The sequence below is a fragment of the Cyprinodon tularosa genome, unplaced genomic scaffold (assembly GCF_016077235.1).
Source record: "Cyprinodon tularosa strain WSP-4 unplaced genomic scaffold, ASM1607723v1 ctg718, whole genome shotgun sequence".
Lineage (NCBI taxonomy): Eukaryota > Metazoa > Chordata > Actinopteri > Cyprinodontiformes > Cyprinodontidae > Cyprinodon > Cyprinodon tularosa.
The window spans coordinates 313241-338346 of record NW_024039472.1 but is presented as its reverse complement, the minus strand read 5'-3'; the positions used below and the strand labels follow the sequence as shown (position 1 = coordinate 338346).

Sequence of the window (25106 nt, the reverse complement as noted above, 5' to 3'; positions counted from 1 at the left end):
TTTTGGTTGCCATGATATGAGGACTGAAAATTAATAGGCAATGCTCTAGCAATACACAGAGTGGAAATCAACATGCAGATCAGTAGAAAAGAGTATCAAAGAACAGCTTTTGTCAGCACATACACACACACTCTGTAGAGTCTGCTTCTACATTCACACATGAGTGCCCCCACTGATCTATCTGACTTCACGCTAGGGAGCTAGATGCCTGATATCTATAGGAAGTCTGAAGCAAATGGTGGAGGCATTTGTGATCAAACATGCCCACTCACCCTGAACATGTCTGCACTACAGGAGGCAAAATGGCTTAAGGGGATCACTGACATTAACACCTATCAAGGGATCATCATATTCAGTTAGATTAGAAGTCAGCCAGAGCTTACAAACCCTTAGGAATACTGCCATGTAATTTTTGCTTATATCTTTATTCAAAATACAGATACAACTTGAGGAATATACAACTTTAAATATAAGCCAATTATTTATTTGCAACTATATGATTGCTTGTAAACAACAGTGTCGTCAAAACTACACACATTTGTTACTTAAGTAGAAGTATAGATACTACAGTTTAAACACTCTGGTAAAAGTTGAAGTATAAACTTGACCTCTTTACTCAAGTAAAAATGAAAAAGTATGTGCTCCAAAAACTACTTAAAGTATAAAAGTATAAAGTAACCTTTAAAAAAACAGCCAGATGCCACTTTATGAATTGAAAGCTAAATTTTTCAACTATTTCGAAATATCCTTTGAGATAGGGCCAAGGATGAGGGAGGTCTTGTTGGCCTCCGTCTCCATCTCCTGATACGCTCTCGCCTGTGTCAGCCCTTTCAGACATTTCGACTTTTTCGGAATTTTGTTGTAGCATAGCATAGACAATTCATGTTTACTGTTTGAAGAACACCTGCTTGCTTCTGATTATTTCCTTTAGCTAACCAATGAGTGTTTGCGTTTTATGACTCATCCAATTACACTAGTATTCACTAGATGTGGATGCACCAATGATCTGCATTGGATGGCACACATGAGGTGAAATAAATATTTATAAACATTAAACTGAAGCTAAAAGTAACGAGCAATGTTTGTTTTAAAAATGTAAGGAATAGAAAGTACAGATACTTGTGTAAAAATGTAATGAGTAGAAGTCAGAAGTAGGAAGAAAAAAGTATAGATACCTAAAAGTGTATTTAGCACAGTAACGAAGTATTTGTACTTTTTTACTTGACACCTCAGGTAAACAAATATCAAATTAGTAGATCATAAGAATTATCTTTCAGGTTTTTAGAACAGATCAGAAAACAAGAAAACATCCAGTGATGAGGTCAGTGCAGACATTTTACATAATTCAATATCATAGAAAGCAACAGGTAGTGATTTAGTCAAGACCACACCAACCGAGACAAAGGAGTACCGTCCAAGATATTTAGAGAACAAGACCGAAAGGTCTTGGCCTTGTCTCGGTCTCCATACTCCTTGGTCTTGGTTGGTGTGGTCTTGACTTCAACACTAGCAACTGTCATTCAAACTACTTGCAAAATAAAGGAAAAAGGTAAGTACAAGATGTTGAGCCTTCAATCAGATAGAAGCCGAAGTGTTCAGTGTGTGCCAATTCTGAGGGCTAAGATAAGTAAAACTAAGCCTAGCTGGTGAAAGCTTGGCATATTTCTTTATAACCTTGCCCTGCTTTATTCTTTTTTTAAAGCTTTAACCCTGCCTATGTGATCTATCCCTTGGTTTTCGTGATTTCAAACATCTGGATTTTCTTCAAGAATGTCAGAGTGAAGGAGGTTGAACAAATATTCAAAAATAAAATTTGTGTCACCTAAAAAAAAACGTGAAATACAGTAACTTGAAGTTTGTGTTTGTACTTCAAAGAATGTATGGAAATGCTGAAAGGGTATAAATAAGTTAGCAAGGCAGAGTAAAAACCCACCAGTCAGCTTTGTTTTTTGGCAGAATTATAATCACTAAACAAAAATAAAATACAGGTAGCACTAAATCATTTATACTGCAGAATAAAAACTCTATAACCTCTTCTCTCAATGTCTGTGCTGAGCTACCTTAAATAATGGTACAGGATACATTCTTATCTTTTTTCTTCTTAAACAGATATAGCCCGCTCCCTGTCTGTGAACCTTCATGCTGTCGCATCAGTTCAAAGGTCCACTCTCTGTTGAGATCTGACTGATGTGTGAAACACACATTACTGCACTTTTTTTTGGTCTATTTTTTCTGCAATAGTAAGGGTTGAAATAAAAGAAAGAAATAATCAAAGTGCTAAAGAAGGGCTTTGGTTAGAAGGACTAAGCATATTTGAGTGTGGCCAAAGCCCGATAGCACGGGGAATCGGTTTATTCACTGTGTCCCACTGCAGCACAACCTGAGTGGGCAGAAAAAAGAAACCAGAAAATAGAGTAAGCAGCATGACAAGGAAGAATGCAGGAAAGTTATACTGCCTCACCTGCAGTTTTGAGTGCAGAGTCTTTGCTCTCATTACAAGACAGGCTACTATAGAAAACAAAGAAGGCTTCTCAGCAGAATATTTCTTCTCTTAAAGGACGGTTTACATTTTAAAATGTCTAGCTTGATCCCTTTTGCCATATTTACCACTCTATATCAAAGCCAAATGACATTTACATTTAAATCACATGTCAAGCTGAAGGCTTGTTTAGCAAAGTGAAACGAAGTTCAGGCAGTGGCTTCTGCAGGGCAAAATCTTAATGTCAAGGAGTGGAACAACTGTGTTAATACTACTGTTTCCTCTGATGTTTAAAGAAAAAATGTAATGTCCTTTAAGTTCCATCTTTTCCCTTCAACACTGAGCATCATAATTTTTTGCATGAAATGAAGCTGAAAATCTGAAAAAAAAACAGAACCTTTAAGCAACCATCAGCAAAATCTTTTTTGGGAAATAATGAAATAGCTGGGTTAATAAGACAGTAATCAATTTCTGCATGGAATCATAACCATAACACCTATGTTAATCTATCCTTTGTCAATTGGTTTTGGCCGAAGGGATCTCCTCTACTTTCTGTCTTGCACCCAATCTGGAGAAGCCTTTGACCGAAGACATTTGTTGTTGTTTAACAGTCTTCGAAGGAGTATGCCAATGGAGGTCTGTAATGTTCTTTATTTTATAAAAAATTATCCCATGTAATATCATCCCCAGAGGTTTTAGAGGAGTTTGTAGAATAGAACTGTATTTCTCAACTTTTTGAGATTTTTTAAGTAATTTTTTACCCCTGCAAATAATGGCAGCAGAGATTACACTGTCGAAATTGACTTGTAGACAGAATGCAGCATCTTGCTTCAAACACTGAATCACCAAGGCCTTCTGAGGAAGGAAGTCTGATCTGTACCTTCATGTAGACAGTCGAGTCTGAACAAACACATACCTCAATGCCCTGGGGTCCGTTTCATAATGTTTTCTAAACCTAAAATATGGGAAACTCTGAGTTTTTCATATCACAAAGAGTTTTTTCAACCTCTGTTTCAGTGAGAATTAAATATTTATTGGGAGAGGATTCTACAACTCAGTTGACAGGACATGAGATTTGTTCAATATGAGCGAGATGCGGATCATTTTATTTTTATTTATTTATATTTATAGTACATGAAGAACTATTGAATTACTTTCAGATTACATGTAAATGGATTCATTAATTTCACAGGGAGTAAAGGAATTACTTTGAGGTTAGGATTAGGATTCACTCAGTGATGACACCCTACTGACTCTACTGGAACAATCTGAAATTAATCTATGGGACTGATAACCACTAATAACAAACATTTTTTGGAATGATAACATTCAAAGCATGGCTGCAAACAGCCACTTAGTATTTACTATGTAAAAGAAGAGTGAATCAACATGAGGAGGGACCCATGAGATGATCCATAGTTTCTATATATTAGAACAACATTTTTAGACTCCATCCTCACCTGCGGCCAGAAGATTTCACCTAAATAGATACATTGATTCAATACCATTCAAGAAATAATCCCGTAATCTTATCGCAGTCACAACAGACTATAGCAAGCTGTTTTGATATGCATTAGTTTTACTGAATATGTTATCCTGATATCTAAAAAAACATTTTTTCTTTGTCTCCCCTGTAGACAGCTGGAGATAGGCACCCCGCTTAGGATAAGCATAGCGTAAATGGATGGATACATTTCAGATATCATAAATACAAATTCAGTCAAGCTGATAAATGTCAAAACGGCCACTTAAAATGTGTTAACGGCCAATTCAAATGTGCAAATGTGTAAACAGTTTCTAGGTATATAAAACTTAAATTGACCTAAATTGAATGAATATGCTAACTAAAATGTTGACATATATAAACAAAACAGAGAAACTGTTTTAATGACAATTCAAGCAAACAAAAATAACATTATTTTAGGCCTGGTCAGACAAAAAATGTTTCATGACATGTCCAACATGTTTCATGTCAGACTAAAGATTCTATTCTGATTTGGTCCGATCGGAAAGAAATTATATTCATTAAAGAGGTTTATCCGATCATCATGAAGATTGCCTACGATGAACACACCCATTCGGATCTTTGGAGTAAAATAATCTCCAATCGCAAATGTGCAATGTCAGCGTGATGGTTCTCTTTACTCCTACAGTAACTAAATGTAACGTGCGGAAGAACATGTCCTCCTGCCTTCAACCCCTGTAGTGTAGGAGCGTTAGCATAAGGTACAGCTGAGCCCTTAACTTATCTAAAATGACCACCAAAATCAAAAAATATGGATACAAAGAGGCCACAATGGTCCAAAATGAAAAACACTACATCAACAGACATGAATGAAGAACTGAAGAAAAAGAAATGTGAGGGGCAGAGACAAAGAGTATCTAAAGTTTAGGATTAGCGGACAAGTACGAGTTTGGATATAAAACTGACCACTTCTTCAACTACTGAAACATTTCTGAAAAAATGTGATAGTTATGCACATGCTCAATTTATTTCATCTGATCAAACGCTTGGTATATCCATACACACATCATGATTAGATGTTTTTATTTAGTCTCCATGTAAACAGAGATTTTGAATTTCTGGTTAGTTCGGATTGGGGGACATTTTGCACATGTAAGCATAGCTATTATTGTGGTTTGACCTGATATGTTTTAAGAGGTTGTTGTGTTACAACAACTTCTCACTGTTTTCACATAAACACTAAAGTCTTGACTGAGCAGTAGCAGCACGCAGTGCATTGAAGAATATACTAATGCATTACGCACTCACTGGGGGCAAGCAAAAGTAGTTAGAACCAAATCCTGTATTTAGACTTTTTTTTTTATGGATTTACGTCACCTCAATTGACTGTCGTTTTAATGCATGGATTTTTGGATTTAAGAATTGATTTTAGAGCCCAAAATTGTGGATTCTAAGGTATCAAATTTTTTGTGTCAATCTGCACATTACCAGCAGAACAATATCAGAAATATGTGATCAGGGATGAAGATCACAGGCTTCAAGCAGAGGAAGATCACATGGATAGATTTCTGTGCAGAGCCAATGAAATTAACACATTTTTAAAAAGGTTTAGTTCAGGAACATGCTCAGCATTGTTGTCTCCTGCCCACGCCATTAACCCCCCCTTTTGACTCATACCTTTCCTGTCACATCTCAAATGTTTCATCCTCTAACTCTGCCATGCAGCCCACCTGCTATCCATTTGTAATAAACCAAATCAGATGAAGGTGCCGTTCCCTTCCACAACAATGTGAACTTGCAAGTATGGTGATAAAGAGGTATTGAGGACAGCGCCTGCATATTTAAACCATCAGATCAGCGAAGCTGAACCACAGCCAGAAAATCCAGGATCTTTACCACAATGCCAGCAACACCAGGAGGATGTGGCAGGGCATACGGGCGATCACAGACTGCAACACGACTTTGAAAAAGAAGCTGCACTGCAAAAAATGGAAATCTAAATAGGTAATTTTTGCTCATATTAAATGCATATTTTCTTGAATTGAGGATGTAAGTGAGACATTTTGCCAATGGAACAAGACATTTTACATCTAAAATAAGAAAATAACAATTGTATTGTCTTATTTCAAGTGTATATTATCTAATTATCTTATTTTAGGAGTAAAAATACTCATTCCATTGGCAGATCATCTTATTTACCTGCTCAAATTAAGGGTAAATACATTTAATTTAAGACATTTTTACTCATTTCTAGATGTTTTTTTGCAGTGTGATTAGTCAGTCACTTCATTTGGAAGGGATTAAACTGATTTCAGATAATAAAGTAGACAATCTTTGTGTTATTTTGTATCAGGACCTGTCATTTAAAGCCCATATCAAAGAGGTTTCTAGAATTTCCTTCTTTCATCTGGGCAATATTGCAAAAATGTGAAATATCCCGTCCAGCGGTGATGCTGAGAAACTAGTCCATGCATTTGTTACTTTAAGGCTGGACAATTGTATATCTTTACTATCAGGAAGTCCAAAAACTGTAGTTAAAAGCCTTCAGCTGATCCAAAATGCTGCAGCCAGAGTTCTGATGAAAATTAAAAAGAAAGAACATATCTCTTATATCCTAGCTTCTCTTCATTGGCTTCCTGGTAAATCCTTCTCACATATAAAGCCTTAAATGGCCAAGCTCCATCTTATATCAGAGATCTGATTTTTTCTTATGTTCCTAACGGAGCACTTTGCTCTCAATCTGCAGGTTTACTAGTGGTTCGTAGAATTTCTAAAAGTAGAATGGGAGGCAGATCTTTTAGTTATCAGGCTCCTCTCCTGTGGAACCAACTACCAGTTTTAGTCCGTAGGGCAGACACCCTGTCAGCTTTTAAATATAGGCTTAAAATTGTCGTTTTTGATAAAGCTTATTGTTAGAGGTGCTCAGGTTTTCCTGAGCTATCTCTATAGTTTTGCTGCTTTAGGTTTAGACTTCTAGAGGACATAGGGAGCCCTTTTCCTCATACTGCTTAATTCTATCTCTACTCTCCCAATCTGCAGAATCTTTTAGTTGAATCTCTAACATTATGCTCTCTCTGGTTTTTCTCATAGTAGCTTTGCCTCGTCTGTCCCTGTTTGGCTGTGACTCCATCCTGGAGAGAAATATCAGCTGTGCTGCTGCAATCAACACCTTTGTTTATAAATGTTTGAGATCTGCCTGTTTTTCAGTGTAGTCCTGTTTCTCTGACTGTGACTGGCTGGATGTGCTCGCTTGGAGCTTGTCTGCCTGGCTGTGTTTTTCCTGGATTGGGCCACCTTTTACAGTTGCCTTTTGCATCTCTGCTTCTGTCTCCTTGAACCCCAGTCGGCCTTGGCAGATGGCCGCTCACACTGAGCCTGGTTTTGCTGGAGTATTTTACTGTTAAAAGGGAGTTTTTCCTCTCCACTGTTGCTACAAGCATGCCTAGCGTGATGGACTGCCTTTGAGTCAATGAGTCTGGGCATTGGACTTGTTTTTCTTAGATAGAAGACTTTCAATCAGTTTGACTGTATGATCTGGTGAGCTGTAAAGTGCCTTCAGATGACGTGCTGTGAATTGGCGCTATATAAATAAACTTAATTGAATTTAAAACACACCCTCCCCCTGATTCTTCTTAAATGAACGAAATAATTTCTTTGGAAGGTTTTAGGCACTAAACAACACTCCAGCAGTGAAAGCTGTTCCAGACCAGGGGAAGGAGGCACTCAACCTTGACATAGCTGAAGGGAGGAAAACTCTGAGGAGAGTCAACCCAAGAAAAGCCCCAGGCACAGATAACATACCTGGGCAGGTGTACAAGGAGTGTGCAGGTCAGCTTGCCGGTGTCCTCACAGACATTTTCGACACCTTGCTGGACCAAATCATAGTGCCAGCATGCTTTAGGTCTGCCATTATTCCGGTCCCGAAGAAGCCTCAGGTCACCTCACTCAATGACTAACAGCCTGTCCCACTGACTCCCATTATGATGAAGTGCTTTGAAAGGCTGGTTGAAGAACACATCATCTCCAGTCTCCTCCAACATTCAACCCACTTAAGTTCGCCTACCGACAAAACTGAAGACACCATCTCCTCTGTCCTTCACCTGAGCTTAGCACACCTGGAGGAGAAGAACACCTATGTTCCTGGACTTCAGTTCAGATCAGTCTAAGCACAGGTTCCCCTCAAGGCTGCGTCCTGAGCCCCATGCTGTTCACCCTGTTGACACATGACTGTGTTCCCAGGTTCACCACCAATCACATTGTGAGGTTTGCAGACGACACCACAGTGGTGGGCCTCATCAGAGTCAACAACTAACAGGACTACAGAGAAGAGTTGGAGCAGCTGGTGGACTGGTGCTAAGATAACAACCTGATCCTGAATGTGGAGAAAACGAAAGTGATCATTGTGGACTTCAGGAAGAACCGGCCTAACCACGCTCCATCGCTCATCAGCCGCTCAGCTGTAGAGGTGGTCAGCAGAACAAAATTCCTGGGGGTGCACATCATAGACAACATCACCTGCACTGTAAACACCGCCTTACTGGTCAAAAGGGCACAAAAAGCATGTACTTCCTGAGGAGGATGGGGAGAGCACATCTGCCCCCACCCATCCTCATGACCATCTAAAGAAGCACGATAGAGAGCTTTTGACCAGCTATGTCACTATATTGTGTGGAATCTGATGCATTGCAGAGCGGAAGATGGTAAATAGAGTAGTGAGAACTGCAGAGAAGATCATCGGCGCTCCTATTCCTTGTCCTGAGCCTGTAACATTATAATTGACCCCTCACACCCCCAACATGGACTGTTCTCTCTGCTGCCCTCTGGGAAAAGGCTTCGAAGCATCTGATGCAGGTCCAGCAGATTTCAAAACAGCTTCTTCCCCATTACCATGAAACTGGAAATATCATGAGAGCTGCACTAAACGAAATTTCGTTTTGTATACACTCTGTGTGTACAAAATGACAATAAAGTTTGTCTAATTCAAAGGATCATGTTCTTTGATTTCTCCAGTGCATTTAACATAGTTCATCCTAATTTACATCAGATTTGGCTCTTAGGAACTCCAGAAGACTCAATGATCGCCTGTATCAAAGACTACTTGACAGACTACAGTTTGTGAAACTGAATGGTCAACTGTCTGATCATGTAGTCTAAAGGGGACGGTACTCTGACCATTCCTCTTAACTCTGTACACCTCCAGCCTGCAGTACAAGACAGACTCCTGTCATCTGCAGAAATAGTTGACTCTGCAGTAGTTGGATGGAAAAGAGGCTGAGTACAAGGAGCTTGTGAATCACTTTGTGGCAACCAACAGTTGTGCAAAACAATTATCTGATCTGATCAGAAGAATGTGGACAAAACATGGGGGATAACTGTAGATTTCACAAGGAACAAGAAGAAGTCATATGTTATTACCATCATGGGAGAAAAGGAGGTGGAGAAGGCATGAATACCTTGGTGTTCACCTGGACAAGAAACTTTACTGGGGAAACTTTACTGCATAATCATCTACAAAAAGGGACAGACCAGACTATACTTCTCAAGGAAGCTTAGGTCCTTTAGTATTTGTAGAAAGATGCTGTCTGTTGTTGAAAGGGGGAACTCTTCTGCCATCCCCTGCTGGGGAAATGACATCAAAGCAAATAACCTAAAAAAGCTTAACAAGCTGTTAAAGAAGGCATCTCTTTTAAAGGAACCCCTCTGTTTTCATATGATAAAGGACATTATGGATGACTATAACTCCATCCATCCATCCATCCATCCATCCATCCATCCATCCATCCATCCATCCATCCATCCATCCATCCATCCATCCATCCATCCATCCATCCATTTTCTAACACGCTTATCCCATTTTCCTTGACTCAAGTAACACAAGTATTTTGTAATTAAATTGAGATTAAAGTAAAGCCTTTCCTTACTCTATATTTTTCACTTGATATTCATGGAAATGTTTTCACTACTGATTCTTAAAAGGCTGTGTCTTTCTTTAGTATACATGCAAACAACTACTATAATTGTTTCCCTTGCTAAATAAAAAATTTTGTTATGATTAGTGTATGTAGATTTTTGACTGGGAGTGCTGAGCCTACAATTGGTTGACATGCAAAAGCTAATTCCCACATACTATGCAGTTTTTGGACCGTTCCTTCTTGAGATGTTAGCTAATTAATCTTGTGAATGTTGACATCTCCCCTCTGTTTTCACTTCACTTATTTAAATAGGTTTTTTCACACATGTATTACCAGCTCACTCTGAAACTTTCCATTCAGTGAACAGCTGTAATATTAGATATGTAAATGTAACCAAAGACATTTAATTATTTATTTGTAAAACAATATTTATTATTTTTGCATTTCAGCAAGTATTTAACAACTACCCCTTTCATCATTGTGGTTTCTCTTTTTAATCTGAATATGTTTGTTTTTTGTAAGATAAATATTCTTACATGATCTCTTACAGTCCAGTTTCTTTATTTTTTTGTTTATTTTTTTACTTAGCAATAGGTAAAAATTAAGCTGGTGTAGTTAATGTTAGCAGATCACATTGCTGTTCCTTCGCATTTGGGCTGCCACGTACATCTTTAATCCTGAAATATTTAGCTAGATAATCACCTCTTATCATATAATCCCCAGGTTAGGTAAGGGGAACTTCAACTCATATACTCCATCTGCACCTGTCACCTAAGAAGCACAAACAAAAGAGCTGTCCGTGTAAGTAAGCATTGTTATCATTACAATGTGTGTCATTTTTTATTATAGCTGGAGAATGAGCATCCCTCTACCAAACCATTTTTTTTGTCTGGATGATTTGTAGTAAGGTGTTAACCTGTTTTGCTCAGTACTCTTTAATAATTCAGCTTGCATCTGCATTGGCTCATTTGTCGGCTGCAAACTCTGTGCACAGGCCACGTCTGAGGCAGCCCCCACAGGTTCTAATGAGACTCAGTCATTTCCTCTTAGATACATATTATTTGATTATCAGGATTATATTTTGCTGGACGAACAGATGGCCAGACCTCCGCTAGCATTTGTAATTACTCAATATGTGTGCTCCATGTTGATTTGCTTGCTGTGCACTTGCACCAGGTCTGGGATCAGATTGGCCTCCAGTATCTGTCGGAGGGAGATGTAATCAGGCTAGATAAACATTAAACAATAAGGATGTATTTAAAACTGCAAAAAGATCTTCCTTTGTGATCTCAAGTAGAAATATCTTCAACGGTTACAGTCTCATTTTTGAGCTGTGACATGATATCAGTGCTGGAGGGAATGTGGTGGTGGGTTGGGGTGGTGTCAGCAGGACAAAGTGTTACCAAGGTGTCGAAATAGGTGAAGATAAGATGGACCTGACTGCATTATCGTTGCTTGTTTATAGCTCAGACAGAGGGTGGCTCAGCCCTTTCTGATTGATTGTCTGGACAGCATACAAATAACGATTATGCAAAAGTAGAAAAGAAGATACGAATGCAGCCAGTGGAACATCATTACTCAGAGTTAACTGAGTGGAGCGATACATGTGTTCATGGTTACTAACTTTTTAGGAAAGATATCTCCTTTACATAAAACAAAACCAATTAATTTCATTATCTTTTTCCTTTATCTTCTTGATTTTGATGGTTAATAATTATGTACCAGGAGGCCCTGCACATTTCTTGTGTTTTATCATGAGGTTCTACATTTTTCACTTGTTTATAGCTTTTCTTTAGCTTAAATGTATCCAGGATAAATTAAATGGAAAAAGAAATATATAGCTTTATTGATTATTTAGTATTGACCTTTTTGGGATTATATTTGGCAGTCAAACAAAAAGAGTTTCATAAAATGTGACGAGGAAGGGAAAATAATGCAAAGTTTAACATGATTTCACATAATAAAATTGGAAAAATGGGTTTATAAAGATATTCAGGCTCCTTAACATGATATCCTTAAAAAAATCTCCATGATATTATTTATCAAGTAAATTACCCATGTGTGTAATGCAATTTAAATTAACATAGGCTTCTGAGGTTTATTATCTTTATAGAAATGATGGAACATGGCTGACAGAAGGGAGAAAGTTATGGAGAAGTTTAAAGCAAAACAACAATCCAACCTTTAAACATTTAACAAAGGATTGTTTAAGCATTCATCTGTAAATGGAAATGAGGATTGCAAAATTGCAGGCCCACCAAGACATGGCTGACACTGTAGACAGTAGCCTGCTGTGTATCACAGTAGTGGCAGCATTAGGGAAAAGGGAAACATGCTGATGAACATGTTCACCAAAGGGAGGAACATTCAGCACTTTACTTTGAGCTAATTGGGTACCTGTCTCCCTTGTCAAGTTTTTAGCCAATCACAGCAGGAGTGGCAGCTATCACATTCTTGATTTTTTTCGTAACTGATAAATCAAACTCTTGCCAAATCCAGTCAGGAGGAACACACTAACATCTTCCCATCCACAGATGCCAAAATCACATCCTTCCACTTGTTTTGGAAGTAGGAAAAAAAGGTATTCCAGCAAAAACCAGCACAACCATGTTGGTTTTGCTTCAGTTTCCACCTCTGATTGATGTGTTGTCACCATACATGTCACTGCATTTCATTGGTCCAAAACATTTCTGTATCGAGGCTAACGCATCTGTTGGCTTCGGGCAAGAGGCATTTTCTGGAGTTTGTGAATTTATACATTTATCTTACTTGTTGTGTAAACTGCAAATGATTCAATACTGTAATGAAAATTCAGATGAAATATCAATGAAATATTTTTTTTGCGTTGTAAAGGGATAAAATATAAAAAAAGATTAAAGAAGTATGTATATGTCTACTTATGCAAAGAAACAGAGTTAAAGTTGGCACACCTAATTATGTCTAAAACAGAAGCTTCTAGAAATGCATTTTTTTCACTTACCATTATTAAACTTGCTCTGATTATACAATTAAATACCAGTTTTTTTTTCATAGCCTTAGAGTCCGTGTAATAAATACAATTCTTCAGTGTCTTCAGCGTCAATCACTCAGTAGGGGAAAAACATAAAGGCTCATTCATAACTTAAGATACCTTTACTTAATTTGTCATCATTAGGTTGTATGGAGGATTTAAGTGGACCCAAATACAGAGACAGAAGCTGAGGGGGTTTCTTGAAGATTTGATAAGGAGTAGTGGCAACAGAAGCATAATTTAAAAAAATAACTGAACAAGGAACCAGAACAAAGGGGAGCACATGGGTCAAGGTTGGAATGAATGAATGAGGAGAATCCAGCCCTGGCTTACTGCAGATGGGGAGTATAAGGCTACGTTCACACTGCAGGCCTTGATGCTCAATTCCGTTTTTTTTGTGAAATCCGATTTTTTTGCTGTTCACATTTCCAAACATATGCGACTTGTATGTGATGTCCTGTGTAAACTGCATTCACACAGCTTAAATGTCCCGCATGCACAGAACACAAAACAACGTCACAAGCAAACATGCTTCGTGTTTACGGAAGTAAACATGGATGTAGTGCTGGAGCGCATCTAGCAATTTTTCCCAACCATAAAAACACAATCTTTTCAAGATGGTTAAACATAAATACTGCTCTCCCCATCATCGTCTGCCATGGTTGTTGTTTTTCATAGCAAGACCCAGAATAGTGACCTTTGTCGGATATTAATGGTGTTCAGGTCAGATGAATGCGACCTGGCCGTTCAGACACAGGTTGCATTTGAAAACATCAGATTCGTATCAGATTCAGCACCACATAGCGAAGTGGCCTGGATTAGAGTCCTGCACTGGTCGAGTTTTACCAACCCGCACCCGCCCGAACCCGTTAGGATGACTACCGAACCCGACCCGTCACCCGCGGATATCTTCAATTCAAATCTGAACCCGACCCGTTGATATTTAACCCGCAACGCGACCCGTTAACACATCAAGTAATAGGCATTAAGTACGCTGCGCTGCAGAACAGCGCCATTAACACTGCAGCAGACGTGTATGCACTGACTGTGGCCTTTTTGGAGGGTAGCCCATACTACCGGCAGGGCTTTAAGCTACAACAAGGGTGACCCCAGTGCCAGATTAATATAACAGTTCTGATGTCCATAACAACACACACGCATAAAAAAAAAATCACCAACTACCCGCCCGCAATAAAAAAATATCCGCCCGACCCGTTTATTTTTATTTATGTATTTTTCACCCTCAAAAGAGCATTTTAGCGGGTGACCCGTCGGGGACCCGCGGATACCCGACCCGTTGCAGGACTCTAGCCTGGATCACATTTGAAAAAATCGGATTTGTGTTGTTCAGACAGCCATGACAAGATCTGATCCAGGTCGCAAGTGGGCAAAAAAAAATCGGATTTGGGTCAGGCTGCAATGTGAACGTAGCCTTAATCCCGACCAGAACAAAGAATGGAGTAATCAAGTGATTGAGAACAGGTGTTGATGGAAGGATTTAGAAGGAGACTGACACAAGAGGGCAACAGAGAGTAAACAGAAATACATAAGAGCTCAATTACAACCAGAAAACAACTAGAATGACACAAAATGGAAAAGAAACAAATGACCTAGAAAACACAGAAAAACATGATCCAAGTGCAACTGAAAACTCCAAAAGAAAACAAAAAGTGCAAAATCATGACACTTATTTACATCCTCCTATTAAACTGAGCTGAAATATCAAGAGGATAGGTCCTTAAAACAAGAAAAATCAAACTCAGATTCTGCACATTGTGAAAAATATTTTAGCTAACGTTTTGTTTTTTGACACTTCATTCAAGCAGCTACTAATAAAAAAAAATAAATAGGAAGTTTACCCCAGTCATGTTAACACCATGATGCAGCTTAAACCATAACGGTTAGCAGCTTAAGCATGACTAGCCTGAAATGTTGAACAGTTTATCATCTAGCAGGCGTTTAATCTGAGTAAGGTGTCCTCTAAAATGCCAACGCTCATCGGTGTAATCTTTATGACTGCATGTTTTGATGTGGAGTCCTGTCCAAGGGCAGCATTTTTTGTCTTATCACTAGAACCATAAAGGTTAGCTGTGAATGATGATGTATTTTGAGTATGTGGGTCATGTCTCCATGACAAATGCAGTAAATCTTAGCATCCTCCACTCCAGCCGTTCTTGCAAATATATATTTAGAAATCCTAAGTGAGGTTCAAGCCCCTGTATGCTTCAGGCAGCTCGGCTCATATCTGGCAAGGGCAGCCTGCTCTCCATCTTCAGCTGTGTTCATCATGTTTGTTTTTGCCCAGTCCACCTGGTCCTCCATTTCATTACCTCAATTAAAATGATTAGGATCTAAAATTGCTTGTGTCGGCAGCAGTGATTGACAGCAATTGGCCACTTAGGGAGGAGAGCTGAAGACACACAGAGTGCTGCTCAGTGGCTTGTGTAGCGAAACCCGCATGTGTTACCGGCTATGCTTGTGGGGTGTGTTTGTTTACTCTGATGGGAGTTGTGCAAGAAGGTGAGAATAATTAATGCAAGCCCCATAGAAAGTGAAGATATCAAAAGAAATGTGAATTCATTAAAAGAGCAGGCAAGACAGAAGAGATTTTGTCCTCATTTATAGTTTAAAATTTTTTACCCCTTACATTTCACTAACAACCTAAGTCAGTCAATGACTATATTCCCCTTTAATCCAACACATTTCAACAAACCAAAAACAGCCTCTGAAAGTTCCAAAACAATCTTCTTGGGTTGATGTTATTAAGTGACAATACCAACATTGTTACTCAATCCTAACAAACATGAACTTCTTTGAAGGTTTTTACCAACATCTACTCTTTGCAGAAAAGGCTTGGCCAGCTGTAATCAGCAATACATTGTTGTTATTACTCCTCGGTTTTTAAAAATGGCATGCCCCAGTACCAAATGGAGAAGGACGAACACACAGACAGCCGGAAAGGCATACTAAGGACCAATCACAGCTGCTTTTTGTCTGCGCACTTCCACTTGAGGTCTGCGTGGGTTTACGACCGTCCGTCGTGTAGTGAGGACTTTTTTTTAGGTGAGGCTATGCATCAGAAGTATAAGCTGGCCTTTAAATTGAAGCCTTTAACTATTAGAACAACATTCTCACTCTTAAATGCCATGTTTATTTTCACAGTCATTAAAAGGAGGTACACTTGATATAGATCAAATCATCATGACAATATTTTGTTTTGTTTTGTAACATGTCCAGTGTAGCACTCAGAATTTTTTGCTTACTGCTAAGTCCAACAGATTTCCTTTCCTAAGTGAAATGCAAAGGACTCGTAAATTGGAACAAAAAGGAGAAAGAAAAAAAAGAAGTAAGAGAGGTGAAGCAATAATTTCAAGTAGAGATAAGGTGATAAGAATAGAGGAAACACATGCATTTTCCACACAGACTATACTTCCAGTTTCAGGTACCCATAACCCAAAAGGACCAGCAACTCTCAGACGTGGAACGCCATCACCTGGATGGAAAAGAATAGACTGCCCTAGCCCCCAGCTGAGACCACGGCTGAACACCAGAGTCCTGGCAAACAATCCCACACATAGACTGGATAAACCCACATGCTAGGCAGTCCCCAGAAGGCATCAAGCACCTGGGGCAAAGCATGACATGTTTTGACAAATCTGAGACATATATTTGTAATTATTTTTAATCATTATTGATTTTCCCACTGAGAGACTCTTTCTTGGATGCTATTTTGTCCACTTTCTGTCTTATTTTTGAATCATGGATACTAATTCAGGCAAGTGAGATCTGCAGATCTTTCGGGCCAGGCCAGACAAAGCAGAAACATTACAGGTGTATCCAACAAGCTTTTTGGTCAGATAGGGGGTTCTGTTCAGAGGAAGCAGGCACGAAACCAAACTTTTTTTAGTACCGGCCATCAGAGTGTGAAAGTTTGAAGCCGAAGTGCAGCTTTGTTTAGGGATACTGATTACAACCCGGTGTGTTTTTAACATGAATGCCTAGCACAAACATTAACAGTTTTATGATCTTTTTTAGAAGCCATTCATTTTTTTGACAACTAAACATTTAGCTCCTCTTTAGTTGGTTCACAGTAATGCCTCTTTACTTGTGTATATTGTTTACACCCTGCTAATCTTAATTTTTCTTTTTTTACTCACTGATATGGTGTACCCTCAAACGTTTTTTGTGTTTATACCTTATTTGACATCATCTGTAGCTGTCAGGGTTCCTGTGTGTGGGTTAGTGCGAGTTGTGCATCTCTACTAAAGAAGATCTTTGTGGAGAACTTTGGTAGCCTACACAGGTGAAAGTAATCGTTATAATAGTAGTGCTGGGCTTAAAAGAGCACCAGAGCCTTCATTCAGTGCTTGTTTCTTGTGTGTTGAAGATCTTACATGCTTCCTAGTCTCTTGCTTCCTTCGAGTATTTTTCTTTAACGTTTATTGGTTTTGTTTGGTTTTCAGTATTTTTGTATTTTGTATTTTTGCCTCTGTTTCCCTTGGACTTACATTAAACCATCCAAACTCATCCATGCCTACTCCTCTCTGCATTTGGGTCTTCAAAACCTCCACCCAACCTGACAGTAGCCTCTTTTTGGCTATTATTGCACATGGGAATAATATGAATAGACCTAATCCTCCTGAGATATAACACCCCTGTTCACTGTTATCTCTATTTATGAATAATAAATAATATTCCCTTTGTTTTCATTTTGCAGAAATCTTTAGAAAAGGCTTTGTAACAATCTGTAAATATATAGGTTGTAATCATATATATATATATATATATATATATATATATATATATATATATATATATATATACACTCACCAGCCACTTTATTAGGTACACCTGTCCAACTGCTCGTTAACACTTAAATTCTAAGCAGCCAATCACATGGCGGCAACTCAGTGCATTTAGGCATGTAGACATGGTCAAGACAATCTCCTGCAGTTCAAACCGAGCATCAGTATGGGGAAGAAAGGTGATTTGAGTGACTTTGAACGTGGCATGATTGTTGGTGCCAGAAGGGCTGGTCTGAGTATTTCAGAAACTGCTGATCTACTGGGATTTTCACGCACAACCATCTTTAGGGTTTACAGAGAATGGTCCGAAAAAGAAAAAACATCCAGTGAGCGGCAGTTCTGTGGGCGGAAATGCCTTGTTGATGCCAGAGGACAGAGGAGAATGGCCAGACTGGTTCGAGCTGATAGAAGGGCAACAGTGACTCAAATAACCAACCGTTACAACCAAGGTGGGCAGAAGAGCATCTCTGAACGCACAGTACGTCGAACTTTGAGGCAGATGGGCTACAGCAGCAGAAGACCACACCGGGTGCCACTCCTTTCAGCTAAGAACAGGAAACTGAGGCTACAATTTGCACTAGCTCATCGAAATTGGACAATAGAAGATTGGAAAAACGTTGCCTGGTCTGATGAGTCTCGGTTTCTGCTGCGACATTCGGATGGTAGGGTCAGAATTTGGCGTCTACAACATGAAAGCATGGATCCATCCTGCCTTGTATCAAGGGGGATATTTTCTTGGCACTCTTTGGGCCCCTTGGTACCAACTGAGCATCGTTGCAACGCCACAGCCTACCTGAGTATTGTTGCTGACCATGTCCATCCCTTTATGACCACAATGTACCCAACTTCTGATGGCTACTTTCAGCAGGATAATGCGCCATGTCATAAAGCTGGAATCATCTCAGACTGGTTTCTTGAACATGACAATGAGTTCACTGTACTCAAATGGCCTCCACAGTCACCAGATCTCAATCCAATAGAGCATCTTTGGGATGTGGTGGAATGGGAGATTCGCATCATGGATGTGCAGCCGACAAATCTGCGGCAACTGTGTGATGCCATCATGTCAATATGGACCAAACTCCCTGAGGAATGCTTCCAGCACCTTGTTGAATCTATGCCACAAAGAATTGAGGCAGTTCTGAAGGCAAAAGGGGGTCCAACCCGTTACTAGCATGGGGTACCTAATAAAGTGGCCGGTGAGTGTATATATATATATATATATATATATATATATATATATATATATATATATATATATATATATATATATATATATATATATATATATATATATATATATATATATATATATTATTATTATTATTTTTTTGCTCTCTTAGATCTTATAGCTTATTGCATGTTTTCATACAGGCTCAGGGTTATTCCTTGGTTACAAAAGTGGGTGCTGGGGAAGGAGTTTTGGATTGTTTTTCTTTAACCGTATAAATAAGATCCATATTTTACAAATGCATTTTGTTTTACTTTTTGTCTGACCAAAATTTGTTTGATGAGTGAAAGCAAAAGATATCTTTTGCAAATCTGTTTTTACAGCACAATGTATCTTCTGCAGTATGTCCATAATGCTCTGCACTGCAGTATATTTTAAAGGTTCTTACTGTTTTCCTCTAAAGGAGTCCCAAGACACTGACATGAAGAGATGATAATGCCTTCCCTCCGAGCCTTTTCAATTTAACATGCACCAAGCGTTTTCCTTCAATGCCTGGAAGGGTGATTGATAGACAATTACTACTTAGTCACAAGATGTTTTGTTTAGGCCACAGCAAGGCAGGAAGATGTGTGATTGGACAGAGGAACATTATATGGTTAACTGTAATAGACTACTACCTGCTCTTTGTTTCTTTGCCCATTACAGTCATCACAATGTACGCTGTCTGAAGTAGCTGCTGCTACAACAGCAAATCTTGAATGCCTGTCTTTGCACCAACTTTGTGGCTCATGGGCCATTACATTTATAGTACATTGGTGTAAACGCAGCCCTTCATCATGTGGCATCAGCACACTCAGATGTAGGTGCATTACAGAACATTAATAGCCCTTTCAAAAAGACAGCTATAAGTCTCACTTACTCTGCCTACAGTTCCTCCTCACCAGTCTGTCATGATTGTCACTGTGGGTTCTGACATCTTTCTTTTATTTATCTTCCTACAGTTGTTTTCTTTGTATTTGGTGCATTTTCAATTTCAGGCATATAAAATTCTGAGCAGAGATTTATCAGTTGGTAGTGGGTATAGACTGCACTTTAACTGAAAGAAATAAACAACCACTGATGATTATTTAGTGTCCAATCTAGGAAGCCTACAAAATATTTGTAGCCCTTACTGAAAATCTTTACTAAGCCCCATGAGGGACATCAGGAAAAATAATAAAATGACTTTAGGTGGCTTTCATGTACATTTGTGACAGTCACAGTACCTGTTGTCTTGCAAAACATGTACAACAGAAAGGGTTACTTTCATAGGATTCACAGAAATTCAGGGAGGGGCCCTGATGTACCTTTGTGAGATTTAGAAAGATAAAAGATTTATCTTTTATCTGAATTATCATATTTAAATAGCTTTTTTAAATCCCAAGTCACCTTTTGCATGATATCATAAAAGGCATTCTAAGATGATTTTGGGGGATCTTTCAAACAGTTAAGCAGGATGTTGACTTTTTTTTATACTAAGTTACCTTTGTAAGATCATACAATATGTTTTTCAGATCTCAAGTTAATTTACAGACTCCTACAGACAATTTAAGGCAATTCATTCTGAGTTACATTTACAGAAACCTGCTAAAAGTTTTCCTTTGTTCACACTAAATAATCTTTGCAGGGGCTTATGAAAGATTTGTAGGATTCCTAAAATAGTTATGCAGGATCCATTGTTTCCTTTGTTGTAAGTAGCAAAATTTAGTTCGATCCTTAATTACTTTTTTCGGAACATCCCAACATAAACAATGAGTAATGGTTGTAGCATCTCACGAAAATGCTGTTTGATTCCCAAATACAAGAAGTCATGAAAAATTCCCATTGTCAGTCCATCCTTCATTTGACTTTTGTTTGATTTTGCGAGGAAGTACTCCAATCTTACAAGTTATGTTGGCAAAATCCCACCATTTATGTTATGCTTAGTTTAAGGTTTAAATAGTTTGTTTTTTTTAGAACCCCGAGCATTTAACATAGAACATTGAATAATTTCTCATTGGAGCAATTTAAAGCTTGGAAAGCTGTTTTTTAGCTTCCATTTATGTGGTTTTAAGTGTCTTTCAAGAGTTCATTGTTGGATTTTTTTAAGGTAAATTGTTCATACTCCAAACAATTTCATTCAGGACGATTCTAAAGGCCCTTGACTGAGGGGGGACCCAAAAGAAGAAGAAAAGATTTGTCCCACTATATTTTTCAAATATAAATTTGGGGGGAGTTGAGGACCCAATATCAATGTCTTTTCTTGGGGCCCCAAATTCCTGGTGGCCCCCCTGTTCCACACTAATGTCAGCTGTAGGCAAGCAAATAGATAAGTAAAACATGTGATTAGACTGAAATGTTTCAATGATCACTAACCGAAAAACCAAAAAGTTCAGATTTATGTTGGAATTTCTAATTCTGTGTGGCTCTTTTACAGCAGTATTTTGTTTCTTAGTTGGGACTGAATTGATATACCAGAAGAAAGAGCTTAATGTACTTGATGTGGAATGAACACAGTGCTCAAAAATGAGCAATTTTATGTATAATTTCCTCTTTTGCCTCAAGCTATTCTCCCTGTACTTTTTTTTTTTTTTATACTTCAGTCTCCTTTTTAAATTCCCTGCTAATTTATTGTAGCATTGAGACTAGGTGTTTTTTTTTTTACCTGCATCAAGTGGGTGTAAGTAAGTCTGCTTTTTCTTTGAAGCAGTTTTTTTCACTCATGATCTAGATTTTTCATCTACTTACCGCAGTTACTGAAGGGTTTATAGGCACAGCTGTTGTGTGGCAGATTTATTTCTAGTGCACTCAGGCTCACTATACTACTCTTATAACACAAGCCCTCTTGCAAAAGACATTTAAAAAATATAACCTAATAGTAGTCACAAAGTCACACTCATTCGGTTAATAGTTATTTGTCTTAATGTCTGAATGTCTTATTTGTCGGAATATTGAATCAGAGCAAATTGTGGTTAAAAAGTCAGTTAAATTATATCTAATTAATTTTTTCTTCATGAATTTTTAAGTTATTGGAGTCTTGGCAGTATATCGTAATAAACTTCATATCAGCGGCAAAGCAGAGCTACCCAATGCTCTTCATCTGCAGTCCTTGAGACTCACAGACCGGCAACTTTTAGATCAATCTCTTCTTCAGCACATGAATTAAAGGACCCGCCACAAATTTTTGCAGAGGCTTGCCAATGAGTAAATCATTAGATTTAGGTGCAGCAATGCATCAAAAAGTTAGAGCACAGTAGACCCTGAGTATTGAGTTGGACACCTCTGAATTACGTTGACTTAATCATTCCTGTTTCCTGTCTTTGCACAGTTTTTATCTTTTAATATTTGTTTGCATTTGTTTTTCAGCTGGGATGTCTGTTAAAAGTACAAAAGGAGGTCCAGACAGCCGACCCTCCTCTGCTGCAAGGTTAGTAAAGGAAATGAATGGCATTCATTAAAATAAAAAGTTGCAATTTAACTAAGATGAAGGTAGTCGTTTTCTGTGAATATTAACTGCTCTGTCTGAGCAAAAAAATAAAAAGAATTCTATTATCTTATATAATCTGGTGGAATAAAAGCAAAAACAGACAAAAATGTCAGCAAGATTGTTACAGATCTGCAAGTCTGGGTTTGTTAAACCCTAGAAAACTTCAGTATTCCTTTCAAATTGAAGCTGCCAGTCTAAGCTGTTTATTTTTTTTTACTGTTCTTCAAGCACTGTATTGTTTATAAATATTTATTTAAATTTGAATAAGAAGAAATGAAAACATATTAATCCAAATAATACAAGTCATCTAGCGCACTTTAAATTGATCAAGGCTTCTCTTTCTCCCAGCATTTCTCCACGAGGAGGGAGGGCTGCAGCAGCTGGAAAATCGCCCGCTATGGGGAAATTCAAAAACAAGGCCCTTCAGCTTAGCCTCTCCAAGAAATTCTGGTTATTATCATCCTCTGTTTCTAATCAACATTGATTAAGACAAAGGGAGTGTGTTATGTTAGGCTGTGCACTCAATTAGCACCATCAAATGATAAACAAGCTGACAAACAAGCCTCCAGAGTTGCCCCTCTCAGAAAAGCTTTCCTGCTATGTAAATATGTAGACCACTGGTTTCAAAAGATGGTTCAAAAGTTAAGGATAAGTTTACTGGCTTGCTGGGAGGAAAAATTACAGGCTTGGTTTTGGTGATAACTGTTACAGCTATAAACAAATAGCATGTAAATACGCACTTCACAGCTCCAAGTCCTCCACATCCAAGGAGAAGGTGCCTGAGGAAGAGGAGGGCAAGAGGAAGAGTAAAAGGAGCCTCAGCAACAGCTCTATGGTGGCAGCTGCCTATATCTCCTACCTTAATAAACTTTTTGGACAGGTCAGTTCTGCGGCACAATGCCGATCTGTTTTACTCTTAGATAAAGAATTTGTTGAAAAAAAGTAAAGCACTTTGTCATCTTTGACTTTTCTCCATTTCACCACATTCCAACCAGAAAAATTAAATTAATTTTTATGTGATGAACGACGGAGGTAAGTAACAGTTACTTGAGTACCGTTTTGAATAAATGTTCCTCCAGGAGTAGTTTTACTGCACCATACTTTTGACTTTTACATGAGTAAACCATTTTGGTGCTGTAAGTGCATGTCAGTTTGATAAATAGTTGAACCAGGAGGGTTGAATACAAATGTACAGGGTACTTTCCAGATTTTAGTTGTAAGGTAATATGATACTAAAAACTGTGTATAATTTGTCCTGAGAGCTGGCAAATATGCACCACTTTCGTCTGCTCTGTCACATAAAATCTCATTACATACATTCAAATTTGCAGTTTTAACTTGACAAAATATTGAAAGGTTCACAAGATATAAAAGCCTATGCAAGGTATTCAATTCAATCTGAATGCAGTTTATTTAGATAGAATCTGTATTCTTAAGTCTTTTATGTTGGTTTATGTCAACAATGTTCTTGCTCTGCAAATGATAAAAAAGTCCAACATCTATTTTTTATCTTTTACCCCAAAAGCATCCAGAGATTCATATTTAAACCAAAACTAAACTGCTTCTGCTTCCAGTTATAAACCATGTTCTAATAAAAATACTGCATTTCAGATTAGATTCAGTCTTTTTCTGATTTGTAAATGTAATTCGCCTTTTTAACCATCTCATTCAGTTAAGTTCAGTTGATCTGTAATAAAAAAAAAAATCTGTCTTTAATTAAAAAAGACTATTTCTTAATTATATGTATATTTCCTCTGTGAAGAAGGAGTCAAGCTGTTTTTGAACAGTGCTACCAAGCTTGCTGCATCTCTCCCATGTGGTTATGGTCTGTCATCCCCAGCAACAGTCTCCAAGTGTTTTTAGCTGAAATGTTTACTTGCTAGATAAGAACAGAACCATACAACTGCAGCGCTAAAGAAAGCTTCCAAGGGAATAGTTTCAACTTTATGCAGGAGATCTGCCTTAGACCAGACCTACGGCTAATCCAGAATCAAACAGCAGAGAGAGGCGGAAAAAAAGAGAGGGGGGTGGAATACCTTATCTATGCCTCCATTTTCTCTACCTGCTTAAACCTGATCGAGGACTTAGATGGGGGGGGGAGGAAGTAGATTGCCATTTCCATCAGAGGACTAACAAAGAGAAACTGATGAAAAGCTACATTTCTTGGTGCCAAAATAAGACCTTATTAATTATTGTGACAGTAAAAAAGTTGGTGATAGTGTTAAATAACTAAACTAATAAATGGAATAATAATAAATGTAAAAATAGATCACAAAAATTCCTCACAAGCCACATTCCTAATGCATTTTTTAATCACTTTTGGGGGGGTTATTTATGCCATTTCCAGCCAGAAGAATAAAAGTTCCCTGAAAGGCAAATTGACATGGGCATGAATAATGTATGGTTGCTTCTATAAAAGAAAGAAACTTAGCCTTCAAATAAGCATAAATAATTGAATAAAAAATTAGCAGCTTTTTTTTATTATCCAGCACCAACCTGACATATTAGCAATAATGTTGATTTAAACATATTTACCCTATTTTTTGTTAATGGTTTGGCCCTAAGCATCAGACCTCTCTGCTGCTGTTAATATTTGTTTACTGGTCACGTCAGGAGCTGAGTTTTTAGCTGCTGAGCAAACATTTCAGCTCCTGTTGTCTAGGCCTCCTGCACCAATCCAGCATTAATAATACGATGAACAGATTCTTAATTATCATATTTTTCCAAGTTTTAATGGTTTTTGATGGTGCAATTAAGTA

General features: G+C 38.1%; 1 protein-coding gene across 1 annotated transcript in view; it reads left to right on the top strand.

The window, feature by feature from the left end:
* Nucleotides 1-10589: 10589 nt before the first annotated feature.
* The window catches only part of cabp4 (calcium binding protein 4), a 46676-nt gene continuing 32159 nt past the window's right edge, over nucleotides 10590-25106 (top strand). Inside the window, exons 1-4 of the mRNA XM_038269046.1 lie at nucleotides 10590-10657; nucleotides 22227-22287; nucleotides 22696-22797; nucleotides 23095-23227. Coding sequence (XP_038124974.1) covers nucleotides 22232-22287; nucleotides 22696-22797; nucleotides 23095-23227 — 291 coding nt within the window. The 5' untranslated portion in view covers nucleotides 10590-10657; nucleotides 22227-22231. The remainder of the gene's footprint in view (nucleotides 10658-22226; nucleotides 22288-22695; nucleotides 22798-23094; nucleotides 23228-25106) is intronic.